Source organism: Sciurus vulgaris (assembly GCF_902686455.1).
Source record: "Sciurus vulgaris genome assembly, chromosome: 3".
NCBI lineage: Eukaryota > Metazoa > Chordata > Mammalia > Rodentia > Sciuridae > Sciurus > Sciurus vulgaris.
Genome location: NC_136463.1, coordinates 62,436,161 through 62,448,920, shown reverse-complemented (window position 1 = coordinate 62,448,920; position 12,760 = coordinate 62,436,161). Strand labels below are relative to the sequence as shown.

Here is a 12,760-nt window from a genome sequence, read left to right as displayed (position 1 = left end):
GGGGATGTAGCTCTGTGGTAGAAAGCCCCTGAATTCAATCCCCAGTACTTTAAAAACAACAATGACAAAAAAAAAAAAAAACAAAAAAACAAAAAAACAAAAAAACAAGCAAACAGAAGAATTTCAACAGAAGGGACAGGAGTATAGCTCACCAAGTGCAATGCCCTGGGTTCAATCTCCAGCACCACAATCAAAATCAAACCCCAAATTAAATGATAACAATAACAAAAATAATTTGCAAATGAATGGGGGAACGTTCACTCCCTGCAGTCACCTAAGTCTTGGGTACCCTTGACCACAATGTCTGTTTCTGTCATGGAGAGAAAGGTCTTCCAACTCCTTGGACTCCAGCAGAAACTACTTCCTTCTGATCTGGTTCCTGGAATAGATGCTCTGGGACATCTGCCTGACAGGAGACAGAGGAGGGGCAGATGACAAGATGGGGAAAGCCAGAGGACCTTCAGAGGAATTGATGCCTCTGCCTTCCAGTGCTCAGTGCGAGTCTCCCACACTTTACTGTCAGGATCGCTTGTGATGCTTCAAAGCAAAATGCTGATCTCCTGTCCTTTTCCCTTAAAGTACCGGTCCTCTTCTGAGAACCAAGTCCCTTTAACCAAGCACCTGGTGGTTCTATTCTCACACTTAGGAAACCATTCTCTGAATCTGTAAGAGTCAGTAGGTCCTGGACTTTGGTGTGTTCAGATGGTCCTTGGAGGCAAAACCCCTCTATTATGTGGCTCAGATGTGAGAGGAGAGATTGCAGGGACAATATGGAAAAGGGCTCCAAGCTTGCAGCGGGTGCTGGCGCTCCTCCACTCTCAGCTGTGCGACCTTTACTGGAGCTCAACCTCCTGAACTCCCTCACCTCACCTGCGGAGCAGCCGTTCCTGCAGGCAGTGGCAATCACAGGCAGCAGGGCAGGTGGTGATTTGAAAACCAAAGAGCACTTACAAGATTTAAAGGATTGTTATATTACCTTGAAACACCAAGAGGTTAGATTATATAATGTGTGAAAGACAAATAGAGGTGAGAGGGAGAGAAAGAGAAGGGAGGGAGAGGAAGAGAAGGGAGGGAGAGGAAGATGAGAGGGAGAGGGAGAGGGAGAGGGAGAGGGAGAGGAGAAGGAGAAAAAGAGGAGAAGAGGAGAGGGAGAGGAAGAGGAGGAGAAGAGGAGAGGGAGAGGAAGAGGAGAGGAAGAAGGAGAGGAGAAGAGGAGAGGGAGAGGGAGAGGAGAGGAAGAGAGGGAGAAGCGAGGCAGAGCCTGAGACCTTACCCACTGACCTTACCCACTGCTCTGCGAGCTTCTTGAAATTCTCTGGTTCAGTTGCCTCCACTTGTCTCTTATAAAGGATGAAAAGTCAGAGTATAAGTGACTCTAATGCATAATTTTCTGAATAGGACTTAATGACTTGTGATTTTGGATCTAGATGAGGAGCAGGAACTTGTTCCCTGGGTCTTTGGTCCCTATGAAAAGGGAGACAGAATTTAAGACTCTTTTTGCCCTAATTGGTCTGGGGTATCTAGAACTGACACTTGGATCCCAGTTTCATGAAGAAGAGGCTGAACAAGGCCCTTTATCAGTTTTGGAGAGGCCTGGGGGAGGCAATCCCAAGGGACCTTCTTGAGATGAACAAGGATAATTGCCTCAATGTTGATATCAAGGGGCAAAGATCTTGGGAAATGAGTCTTGTTTACAAGAAGTAAACAAATCATTACTGTGCAGCAGTTCTAAAAGTTGCCCCAGGAATAAGGGTAAATGAAAAATAAAGAAGAATCCAACATTCTGAAACCATCTTTGAGCCATTAGAAGAGATCTGGAAAGTCTCGGGCACTCATCTTGGATCAAGATGATTTCAAATACTAAGTAAAAACAACTGAAAAAAATTGTGTTTGGAGGTAAACAATGACCCTTAGACCTCAAATCATTTCTCTCAATATTTTTTAAGCATGATATCCAACACATAAACAAGGATAAGTAGACATATGGGGAAATAAGCTTCCAAAAGCAAGAACCATCACATGGAAAGCATGTAGGGACCCCAGACACTGTAATTATCAGACACAGACTGAACAACAATGATGCTTATGTTTTAGGTAATAAAATGAAGCTGGAAAGTGAAGGAGGAATTTTAAAAACAGTCATGGCTACTTGGAAGAAAGACACACAGCTAGCACTCCAGAAGTTAATCTGCATTTCCTTCTAGCCACTGTTTCTGCAAGGGTACCTTCATGTCCTTCACATCACCCCCTTGCTACCCTCACCAACACTTATCTTTTATTTCTTTGATAATGGTTATTCCAACAGGTGTGAGGTGATGTTTCATTGTCATGGAATATCTGTTCTTATTAATTTAATATTGCATACATCCTCTATTCTTTAATAATTGTTATATTTTATATGTCTATGTTATATTTTGGATAGTTTATTTTTATAATGTATGCATTACATTTTATTTTGAAGATTATATATTTGAAACACATCCCCCAAACTAGCACATAAAACCCATGATTTCATAAGTATTATTTTTAGCTAAATAAAAAAATGTGAGCCAATAAAAATTCAATTTAAATACCTGTCAACTCTTAACAGTCACTGTCTCATGTCCAGACTTGCTTGTTTTATCTACAATTTCTTCTTCATCCCCTATCTCTTTAGATTAGTTTGAAGCAAATTCTATATATCATATTGTTTCATTGGTAAATTTCCATATGTATCTATAAAAATAGAAACTTTTTAAGGAAAGAGGTATATATTTATATATTTCTTAAGGAAATAATCACTAGCTATTATCTCACCTAAAAATGTAACACTATTCATATCACCAATATGGTTCACATTCATAACTGCCCTACACAGGTAAAAATAATTCATTGCTGAAGAATTAGAAAATAAATAACAAATCAAACCCCCAATTAAGAGAAGGAAAGAAATAAAAAATAAGAAGTTAAATAAACAAAATGGAGAAAATGGAGAATTAAAAAATACAAAAGATCAATGAAAGAGTTTTAAAATTTATTTTTATTGTAAACAAATGGGATGCATGTTGATTCTCTGTTTGTACATGGAGTAAAGGGATACCATTTGTGTAATCATACATTTACATAGGGTAATGAGGTTTGATTCATTCTGTTATTTTTTTCCCTACCCTCCCACCGCTCTTACCCCTCTTTTCCCTCTATACATTCCCTCCTTCCTCCATTCTTGCCCCCTCCCACCCCCATTATGAGTCGTCATCCACTTATCAGTGAGATCATTCGTCCTTTGGATTTTTGAGATTGGCTTATCTCACTTAGCATGATATTCTCCAATTTCATCCATTTGCCTGCAAATGCCATAATTTTATTATTCTTTATGGCTGAGTAATATTCCATTGTATAAATATACCACAGTTTCTTTATCCATTCATCAATTGAAGGGCATCTAGGTTGGTTCTACAATCTGGCTATTGTACATTGGGCAGCTATGAACTTTTTTTTTTTTTTTTTTTTGGTGGTGCTGGGGATTGAACCCAGGGCCTTGTGCTTACAAGGCAAGCACTCTACCAACTGAGCTATATCCCCAGCCCAGCTATGAACATTGATGTGGATGCATCTTTGTAGTATTCTGCTTTTAAGTCCTTTGGGTATAGGCCAAGGAGTGGAATAGCTGGGTCAAATGGTGGTTCCATTCCAAGCTTTCTGAGGAATCTCCACACTGCTTTCCAGATTGGCTGCACTAATTTGCAACCCCACCAGCAATGTATGAGTGTACCTTTTTCCCCACATCTTCTCCAACACCTATTGTTGCTTGTATTCTTGATAATTGCCATTCTAATTGGGGTGAGATGGAATCTTAGAGTAGTTTTGATTTGCATTTCTCTTATTACTAGAGATGTTGAACATTTTTTCATATGTTTGTTGATTGCTTGTAGATCTTCTTCTGTGAAGCGTCTGTTCATATCCTTAGCACATTTGTTGATTGGGTTATTTGCATTCTTCGTGTAGAGTTTTTTGAGTTGTTTATATATTCTGGAAATTAGTGTTCTATCTGAAGTATGGGTGGCAAAGATATTCTCCCACTCTGTAGGCTCTCTCTTCGCTTTGCTGATAGTTTCCTTTGCTGAGAGAAAGCTATTTAGTTTGAATCTATCCCAGTTATTGATTCTTGCTTTTATTTCTTGTGCTATGGGAGTCCTGTTAAGGAGGTCTGATCCTGGGCTGACATGTTGAAGATTTGGACCTACTTTTTCTTCTATAAGATGCAGGGTCTCTGGTCTGATTTCAAGGTCCTTGATCCATTTTGAGTTGATTTTTGTGCAGGGTGAGAGATAGGGATTTAGTTTTATTCTGTTGCATATGGATTTCCAGTTTCCCCAGCACCATTTGTTGAAGAGGCTATCTTTTCTCCATTGCATATTTTTGGCACCTTTGTCTAAAAGATTAACAACAACAAACTACTGAGGAGCTTAATTACTGTTTCTGTATGTAGTGTTTAATCTTCCAAGCACATCTAGTGTTTGTCAGTTTCTAATTGGCATATGTAGGCTGCTCTGTGACTGAAGAATTTTCAAACTAGCTTTATACCCTTCAGGAAAAAAAAACAAAACAAAACTCCTTATGATTGGCTATTTAGTATCTGCCAGGAAACTGGCATTCAAGAGATTGAGGCTACACCTGTTTTATTGTAGCACACTTCCTTGATCTGCTTTTTATTCCATCACTGTTAACCCTTTTTATTTTATAGCCATACTTAACAATGCTCTTGATTTGTTGATTATACAAATCAATTTCATTAAAATCCAAAGATAACAAGTCTTTAGGTATATTTTGTATGAAATTAAAAGACGAAAATTGTGCTTCCATTGTTGCTACAAAGAAATACTGGAGAGATTTGGTGCAAAACAACAAAATTATATATGTATACACACACACACACACACACACACACAGCTAATAAAATTACCTGAGGAGTGTAATGCTTGTTTATTTTTTGTGTATATCTTTGCAATCTATTTTACATATATTGACCAAAGAGAATGTGAAATATTTAGCCATGCTGAATATGTGACCAGACCAGAGCATGTGTAGGAAGACCTTTTGGTGATCATTAACTCTAACCTAAAGTTATACTGAGTTATCTACACTTCAATCAGTAATATTAGCAAATCTCCAAATGTTAGAAACATTAGTTTGTTTCCCTTGTACATTCTTTATTCATGATATTACAATGCTGTAACTGGGCAGTCCTTTTTAAACAAAACATTTTTTTCAAAACAGAGGGTATTATTTTTTTAAAGCTTTTGTAAATAAGGTCTTCAGAAATGTTAAAAAAAAAGGAGTCAGTCAGCATCCAGTAGGATCCCTGCATACCCATGTTTATCATGGCACTACACACACAAACCAAGCCATGGTATCTGCCCAGGTGTCCATCAGTGGATGATTGAATAAAGGAAATATGGCATATATACACAACAGACTATTAATCAGTCATAAAGAAAAACTAAATCATGTCATTTGCAGGAAAACTAATGGAACTGGAGATCATCATGTTAAATAAAGTAAACTAGACTCAGATAAATATTGCATATTTTTGGTCATATGGGGAATCTAGAGGAGAAAAAGGCCATGGGAAAGTAGAAGGGGTTAGAACAGATAATGGATAAGGAAATTTGGTATATATACACAATGGAAATTAGCCATAAAGAAGAATGAAGTTATGGCATTTGCCAGTAAATGGATGTAACCAGAGACTATCAAGCTAAGTGAAATAAGCCAATTCCCCAAACCAAAGGCTGAATGTTCTCTCTGATATGGGGATCCTAATATAGAATAAGGTGTGTGTGTGGGGAGAATAGAAGTTCACTGGATTAGACAAAGAGGAATGAAAGGCATGGAGGGTGGATGGAATAGGAAAGACAGTAGAATGAACAGAACATAACCTTCCTATGTTCATACATGAATACATGACCAGTGTAACTCCACATCATGTATAGCCACCACGAGAATGGGATCCTAATTAGAATAAGTTATAATCCATGTATGTATAATATGTCAAAGTATACTCTACTGTCATGTATATGTAAAAAGAACAAATAAAAAATTGAAAACAAAGTAGAAGGGGAACTGGATATGATCAGAGGATGTTACAAGCACATTATATATATGTGTATAAAAAATGCAATGAAACCCATTATCCTGAGCAATTAAATGTGCTAATGATTGTAGTAATAGAGAGAAAACTACAGACCAATATCCTTGATAAATTTGATAAAATTCAACGTCCTGTCAGGATTTAAACTCTCAACAAATTAGGTGTAGAAGGGACGTGCCTTATCACAATAAAGGCTTTGTAGAACATTGTGCTTAATGTGGAGAAGCTGAAAGAGTATCTTCTAAGTCTGGAGTAGAGACAGGAGGTCCTTTTTCACTACTCTCATTGAACATAGTACCGAAATCCTTGGCCAGAGTTAGGCAAGAGAAAGGAGTAAAGACCATCCAAATGGGAAAAGAAGTTAAATTGTCCCTGTTTGCAGATGAGATAATCTTATATGTAGAAAAACCTGAAGATTCCACCAAAAAACTCTTGGAACCAACAAATACATTTAGTAAAGTTATAGATGTTTATCATTTCTTTATCATAAAAGTTCAAAATCCTCTCTACTAGCTTTTTGAAATGTACAGTAGTAATTGTGATCTATATCACCCTCATGTGTAATAGTTCACCCAAAATTCTTGCTCCATCTAACTGCAGCTTAGTCCCCATTAACCAGCCTCCCTCCATCCCACATATATTTCCATAACTTATCAACTCCACTCTGACTCATGCTTTTTAAATTTTTTGCTCCAAATCTTTAAGTGTTCTTTCTACTATTTAATGCAACATCTCCACCAGAGTCACAGGAATCCTTAAAACACTCCTCAGATGGAACTAATATGTCTTAAATTCCTGTCTTGTTTACTATTGTCATTAAAGACATCCTTTTCCTGTCAGTGGCTCAACCTCAAAACCCTGAACATCTGTGTACTTGCTGCTATCACAAAAATGATTACATTCAATTGTTTCCATTTCCACATTATCTCTGCATCTAGAGCATTGTTTTATATCTTCCTTCCGTATATGTGTGAGATCATGTGGTGTTTGTCTTTTTGTGCCTGACTTATTTCACTTCCCAAAACGTCCTTTAGGTCCATCTTGTCTTGAAAATGACAAGATGTCATTCTCTGTATGATCAAATGGCATGGTCAATTCTACATCCTCCATCTTTTTAATTGAAAGACATGAACTAATTCATTTCATATTTCAAAGATATGACTTTTATCTATAAAGGAGAGTTATTTCATCTATGCCACAGAACTACTTTGAAATCCTGCAGGTTGCTCTTAGAGATGTCTAATTAAACTCCTGTCTCATCACTTCTCCCTCTTCCCTTACTTTTCTGTCTCACCCAATCCTTGATGTGAGGCAAGTATCATTGTTTCATGCAGAGCTTTTATCTCTCTGTCATCTTTCTATCTATCATAATTGGATAAACACTCTGGAACTCACCACCAAACCTGAAAATTAGGAGTGTGTTCATATCCTACATCTAACCACATGATACCCCAAGTTTCATTCCCCTGACTCTCTCCTCTTGAACTTCTGCTCATCTGTGCCCTGTGGTCATTTGTTTTTAATGCACTTTTATGTCATATATGTATACTCTTGAAAAGAATATATCTTTGGTTGTTTTCATTGCTTACAGCCTTATAAAGGGTATCAATAATAATCCTTGAGAATTTGAAGTTTTAAAATTTAGTATTTTGTTGCCAAGATTCAACCAAATTTTATTATGTCTCTGTTGACCACTCAGGAAAAAAAAAGAGATTTTTCGGTTGGTGAGGGTGATTGACTCCAATGACCAAGGACATCACATGGCTGTCATATGATGGAGTACAATGAAGACTGCCTGGAACTATGTGTGGGATGCCTCTTAGTATTTCCATGCCCAACAGATGAAATTAGTAGCAACTCTATCAGCTGGTCTTGCCCCAGAAAAGTGCTGTTGAGGATTTAGATCCCTGAAAACTCTAAATCACCTGTCCAAGTGAAGACTGCAGGGCAGCTGAGTAGCTCTCAGAGTTAGAGTGTCAGATATGTGGTCATCCCTCCTCCATGTCCCTAGGTTCTGATGACCACCACCACCTTTCCCCTTTTATCCCCCTGGTCCTAGAGGAAGCAACTTCTTCCACACTCAATAATTGCTGGGCGAGCTCAGCATTCTTTTCCCTTCCGTTAGTCTCTTTCAGAATACACTTTCGTGTTGGATTCTTTGTATTCAGTGTTCTTGGTTTAAATACGCCAGTTGTGATTTCTATTTCCTGAACCATCCTAAGTAAGCTTCATGGACATATCAGCTATAGAGTCTTTTCCAAACTTAGTCAATCCTGGGGTTTACATGAAGTAATTTAAATTACTGTGTTAATATTACTTCAGGACAGCATTCTTGACAGAATTGAAGGGAGATGGCTAGGACAATTACCTGACAGCAAGGGGCAATAGTTTTTATTTGCAATGAAAGCTATAAATATACACATAGATTCTTAGGATTATTGTAGGAAATAAAGTAGGGAAGGTCAGTTGCCTCATCTAACTTAATACAAAGGAATAATGTGAATTTGATTTCAGCAGTTAGGTGTTTGGACTTCTAAGAATATATATTTTCTCAGCTTTTCTTTTGTAGTGTTCTTTGCAAACTTAATATTTATCTATGTTAAATATTTGAGATATTCCATTTGACCTTATTGAGTTATACCCATGGCAGAAAAATTAACCTTATGTTCATTATTTAAACATAATATTGAATGATTCACTTATTCATTTAACACAATTTTATTAAGAAGTTACCATGCGTCACATTGTTCTAAATGGTAAAGTAGAGCAAGGAACAAGACAGACCCCAAACCTCCACATTTAGGTGGGGAGAGACAGACAATAAATTTATGTGACATTTTTATTGCTCCACCTTGAAAATGCCCTAAATAAAATACCTTTATTTACTGCATCCTGTGATCATTCATTCACACAACTTTATATTAAGTCATAATCAAATCCTTTTTGGCTTAAAAGGAGAGAATTGTGATAGTTCCCATCTTTGTGTTAAGGTCACTGAAGACATTAAAATGTGAATACCATCATCTTTGAACATTCATGGACAAATTCTTGACAATATGAATAATCTATAGAAGATAATAATTTTATGTTTTACCTGGCAGTTAAAATGAGTGGATAATAAAACAACCTGTGTATTATTCTAAGATATACTCAATCTGTCTTTTAAGAACAGTATTTTGTTTGGAAATATGAGATTGATAAAGAATCATTTATAAGTCATTAATGTTTTGAGAAAGTTTTATGATTTTCTCATAAGTAAAACAAGTCATAGATTGTGGGGTTCCTTAGTGGGTACTTAGTGATGTGCTGGGTTAGCTCTGTTTTGAAGCTATAAATAAAATCAGACTTAGTGGCCAGAATCATGGCCTCACATTCCCTGGGCCATTGGAGAAAATCAGTCATGTCATTATCGACAGTGCTCTTTTCCTTCATTTATTATATAGCATCTAAGATTTTGATCATTGTAGCTTTATTTCACATCAGAATAAATTATATTAGCATTTGATTTTATTTATTAAATCAGAATCATTATTACTTTAAACCATGAAAAACCTACATTACTGTCATTTTAGTAAAATTTTAGGGAGACCAATGATCTTAAGAGACAGTCTATTTTAATCAATATGAAGGAAGCAAAAAAATATATTCCTAGATTTCTTAAATATTTTAAGGATGGATAAATCATGTCTACTCTGGTTATCTCTAATCATTATCAGATTGCATATTGGAGACATTATTGTCATTCACCCATTCCACCTCTGCCAGGTTTACTGGATGTACTTTATATGACCAAGATTGTGAGGATAGTCATATGTGAACACAGCTCCTGCCCTCAGAGGTTAGAAAGACTGGTAGGCAGGATTAAGCATAACTGTCAAATAAAAATGCTGACTTTTAGTCTTCAAATCATGAGCTATTGTGACCACACTCCGTGATGCCTTCAAGGCAGATATTATTGTTTCAATATGTAGATGTAGGAGCTGAAGAAATAGCTCCTTTTGGAGAGCGTCCGCCTAGCATGCGGAAGGACCGCGGTTCGAATCCCCGGCCTCTCAACTGAGAAGAAAAAAAAAAAAAAAAAAAAAACCCACAATATGTAGATGTAGAAGCCAAGGTTCAAATATTTTCCCAACTGTACTCTGCTAGTGAGTTGCATAGGGGTACATGAACCCTATACCTTGTCTTACTGATCTGCCAACAGGAACAGAAATGTGGTCAGTGATAATTTCCATAAATTGTTTCACTAAATGGTTATAAGGTTTTGGAGACTAGGAATTTGGGGCTGCAAAGGTCAGAGGCAGCTTCTTGTAGAGGAGGACACTGGAGCTGGAATTCCAAGTTCCTCCCAGTGGTGAGCACAGTATCCAGGGTATGACCTCACATTGCTTATGAAGAGCTTCTACGGTGGAAGAGTTTCTTCAGAGCAGCCTTCATGTCTCGGTTTCTCAGACTGTAGATGAAGGGATTTAACATTGGGGTCACGGTCATGTACATCACAGCAATCACAGCATCCTTTAGGCTGTAACTGGTCAGAGGTCGGAAATACATGCCCATGACTGTCCCATAGTACAGAGAAACAACTGTGAGGTGAGAGCCACAGGTGGAGAAGGCTTTTTGTACACCCTTAGTGGAGGGAATGTGGAGGACTGTGGAAAAGACACGAACATAGGAGACAATGATGCATAGTAATGGCACCGAGAAAACACCAACCCCTAGGTACATCATCTTCACGTTCAAGTGTATGTCAGAACAGGACAGCTTGAGCAAGGGGGAAATGTCACAGTAGAAGTTGGCCACTTCCTTGCTGCCACAGAAGGACAGACTAGCTGTGAGCAGAGTGTGAGGAAGGGCATTGGCATTTCCAATCACCCACGATGCAACCACCAGCAGGATGCAAGACCACAGGCTCATGATGGTTGTATAATGAAGAGGGCGGCTGATGGCTATGGCTCGATCATATGCCATTGCTGCCAGCATGTAGCTGTCCGTGTTGGCCAAGGCTATCATGAAATACATCTGTGTCAGGCATCCCACAAAGGAGATGGCTTTGCTGCCCATGAGATGGTTGGCCAGCATCTTAGGGATGGTTACAGAGGAGAAGAAGATGTCAACAAGGGAGAGATTGGCAAGGAGGAAATACATGGGATTGTGGAGGCAACTGTCAGAGAGAATGGCAAGGATGATGAGTAAGTTTCCCACCACAGTGATGGGGTAAAGGAACAGGAAGAGGATGAAGAAGAAATCCTCCTGCTCCTGCTGACCTGTGACTCCCAAGAGGATGAACTCCTTGGTAGAAGACTGGTTTTCTTCTCTCATGACTCCTTCAACATGAAAGATAGAAGAGTCCAGAATTATTAGTGCCATTATGGTGCATTATGATCTTCCCTATGCAACATTTGTGACTCAAGTGATCAGCTTTCTTAATGCCTGCCTTTGTAAAACCCAGATATACTCAAAGTTTGGGGAAATATTCCTGTTGGTCTCTGGAACTAACCAGCGCTCAGTCAGACACTCATGTGTGAGAAGTGAGCAATGTGTGAATCAGAAGTGCTCATCTTCCCTGTCAGCACACCGTAAACACCCAGGACTCAGTCATTTCATAATTAAATCTCATATTCCATGGTCTAGAGTCTTTGTTAGACCTTAGGAAAAATCATAAATACATGACAAATACAGTTTATTCATTCATTCGTTCACCGTTTAAGGCATAGTCACTGCTCTCAAGTGCCTGATAATTTAATGGAGAAGCCAGCATCACAGACTAGTTTTATTATAGATGATAAGGAATAGAGAGAATTTTGGGGTTTTTGACTAAGTTCTAAAGGGCAAAGGATTTGTTAGTGGAAAGATTAACCTGGAAGTGTGGAATTGTTCCATTGACCAAAGAATAGTCACAAGACCCATAAGATATTGAATGTGTACACTGGTATTGGGAGATTGTAAGTCACAAGGGTCACTGGGTTTAGGTTCCACCAAAATAAACTCAGTGAATTTTCTCCCCTACTGTCCCATTTTGAAAGTAGACTTTTACTACCTTCTTTAAGAGGTTTTATATCTGACAGGTCCTCAAGTATACATAATCACCATGCTTTTCTCTCCAGTCTTCTTTCTGTCCTTGGTTATTTCATGTTGTAACTCATGGAACTCCACAGTATCTACAACTACCATTCCATAAACTCTCAGGTCTATTTTGGCAGGCCTTCCCATATTTCCACATCGAGTCCTCTGGTCAATATTTCTGGCCAACCCCACTCAGCATATATGTAGCCTAAGAAGACTGTGAGACTTTGGGAAGTGGAATATCATACATTGCTTATTTTTAGCTTCTCCAGATTAATAATGGTGAAGTGTTGTTCATTGCACACATCAACATGCTTTCCCTCAATATTGCTTGTGTGAAATCCTGGTTCATGGCATTACCTAAGTATAGGATGCTCACAAGAAAAATCTCCTATTTTATTTCTCATCAGTGCCTTGGTTATTCTGATTCTTATTTTAATATATACACATCTACCTTATACTTCATATCTCAGTGCTTTTGTTCACACCATTTTACTCTTCTAACTGAAATCTCATTAATTCTCCTTGATTGCTCCACTGTATGTTCCTCTTTTACCCATTTTGCAATGC

General features: G+C 38.0%; 1 protein-coding gene across 1 annotated transcript; it reads right to left on the bottom strand.

The window, feature by feature from the left end:
* Nucleotides 1-10,516: 10,516 nt before the first annotated feature.
* LOC306657052 (olfactory receptor 1A1) lies at nucleotides 10,517-11,446 on the bottom strand (the record flags this gene model as incomplete). The annotated part of the gene is made up of 1 exon (XM_079132705.1): nucleotides 10,517-11,446. One exon carries the CDS (start codon nucleotides 11,444-11,446, stop codon nucleotides 10,517-10,519), a length of 930 nt encoding a protein of 309 aa, XP_078988831.1.
* Between the last annotated feature and the right edge of the window lie 1,314 nt (nucleotides 11,447-12,760).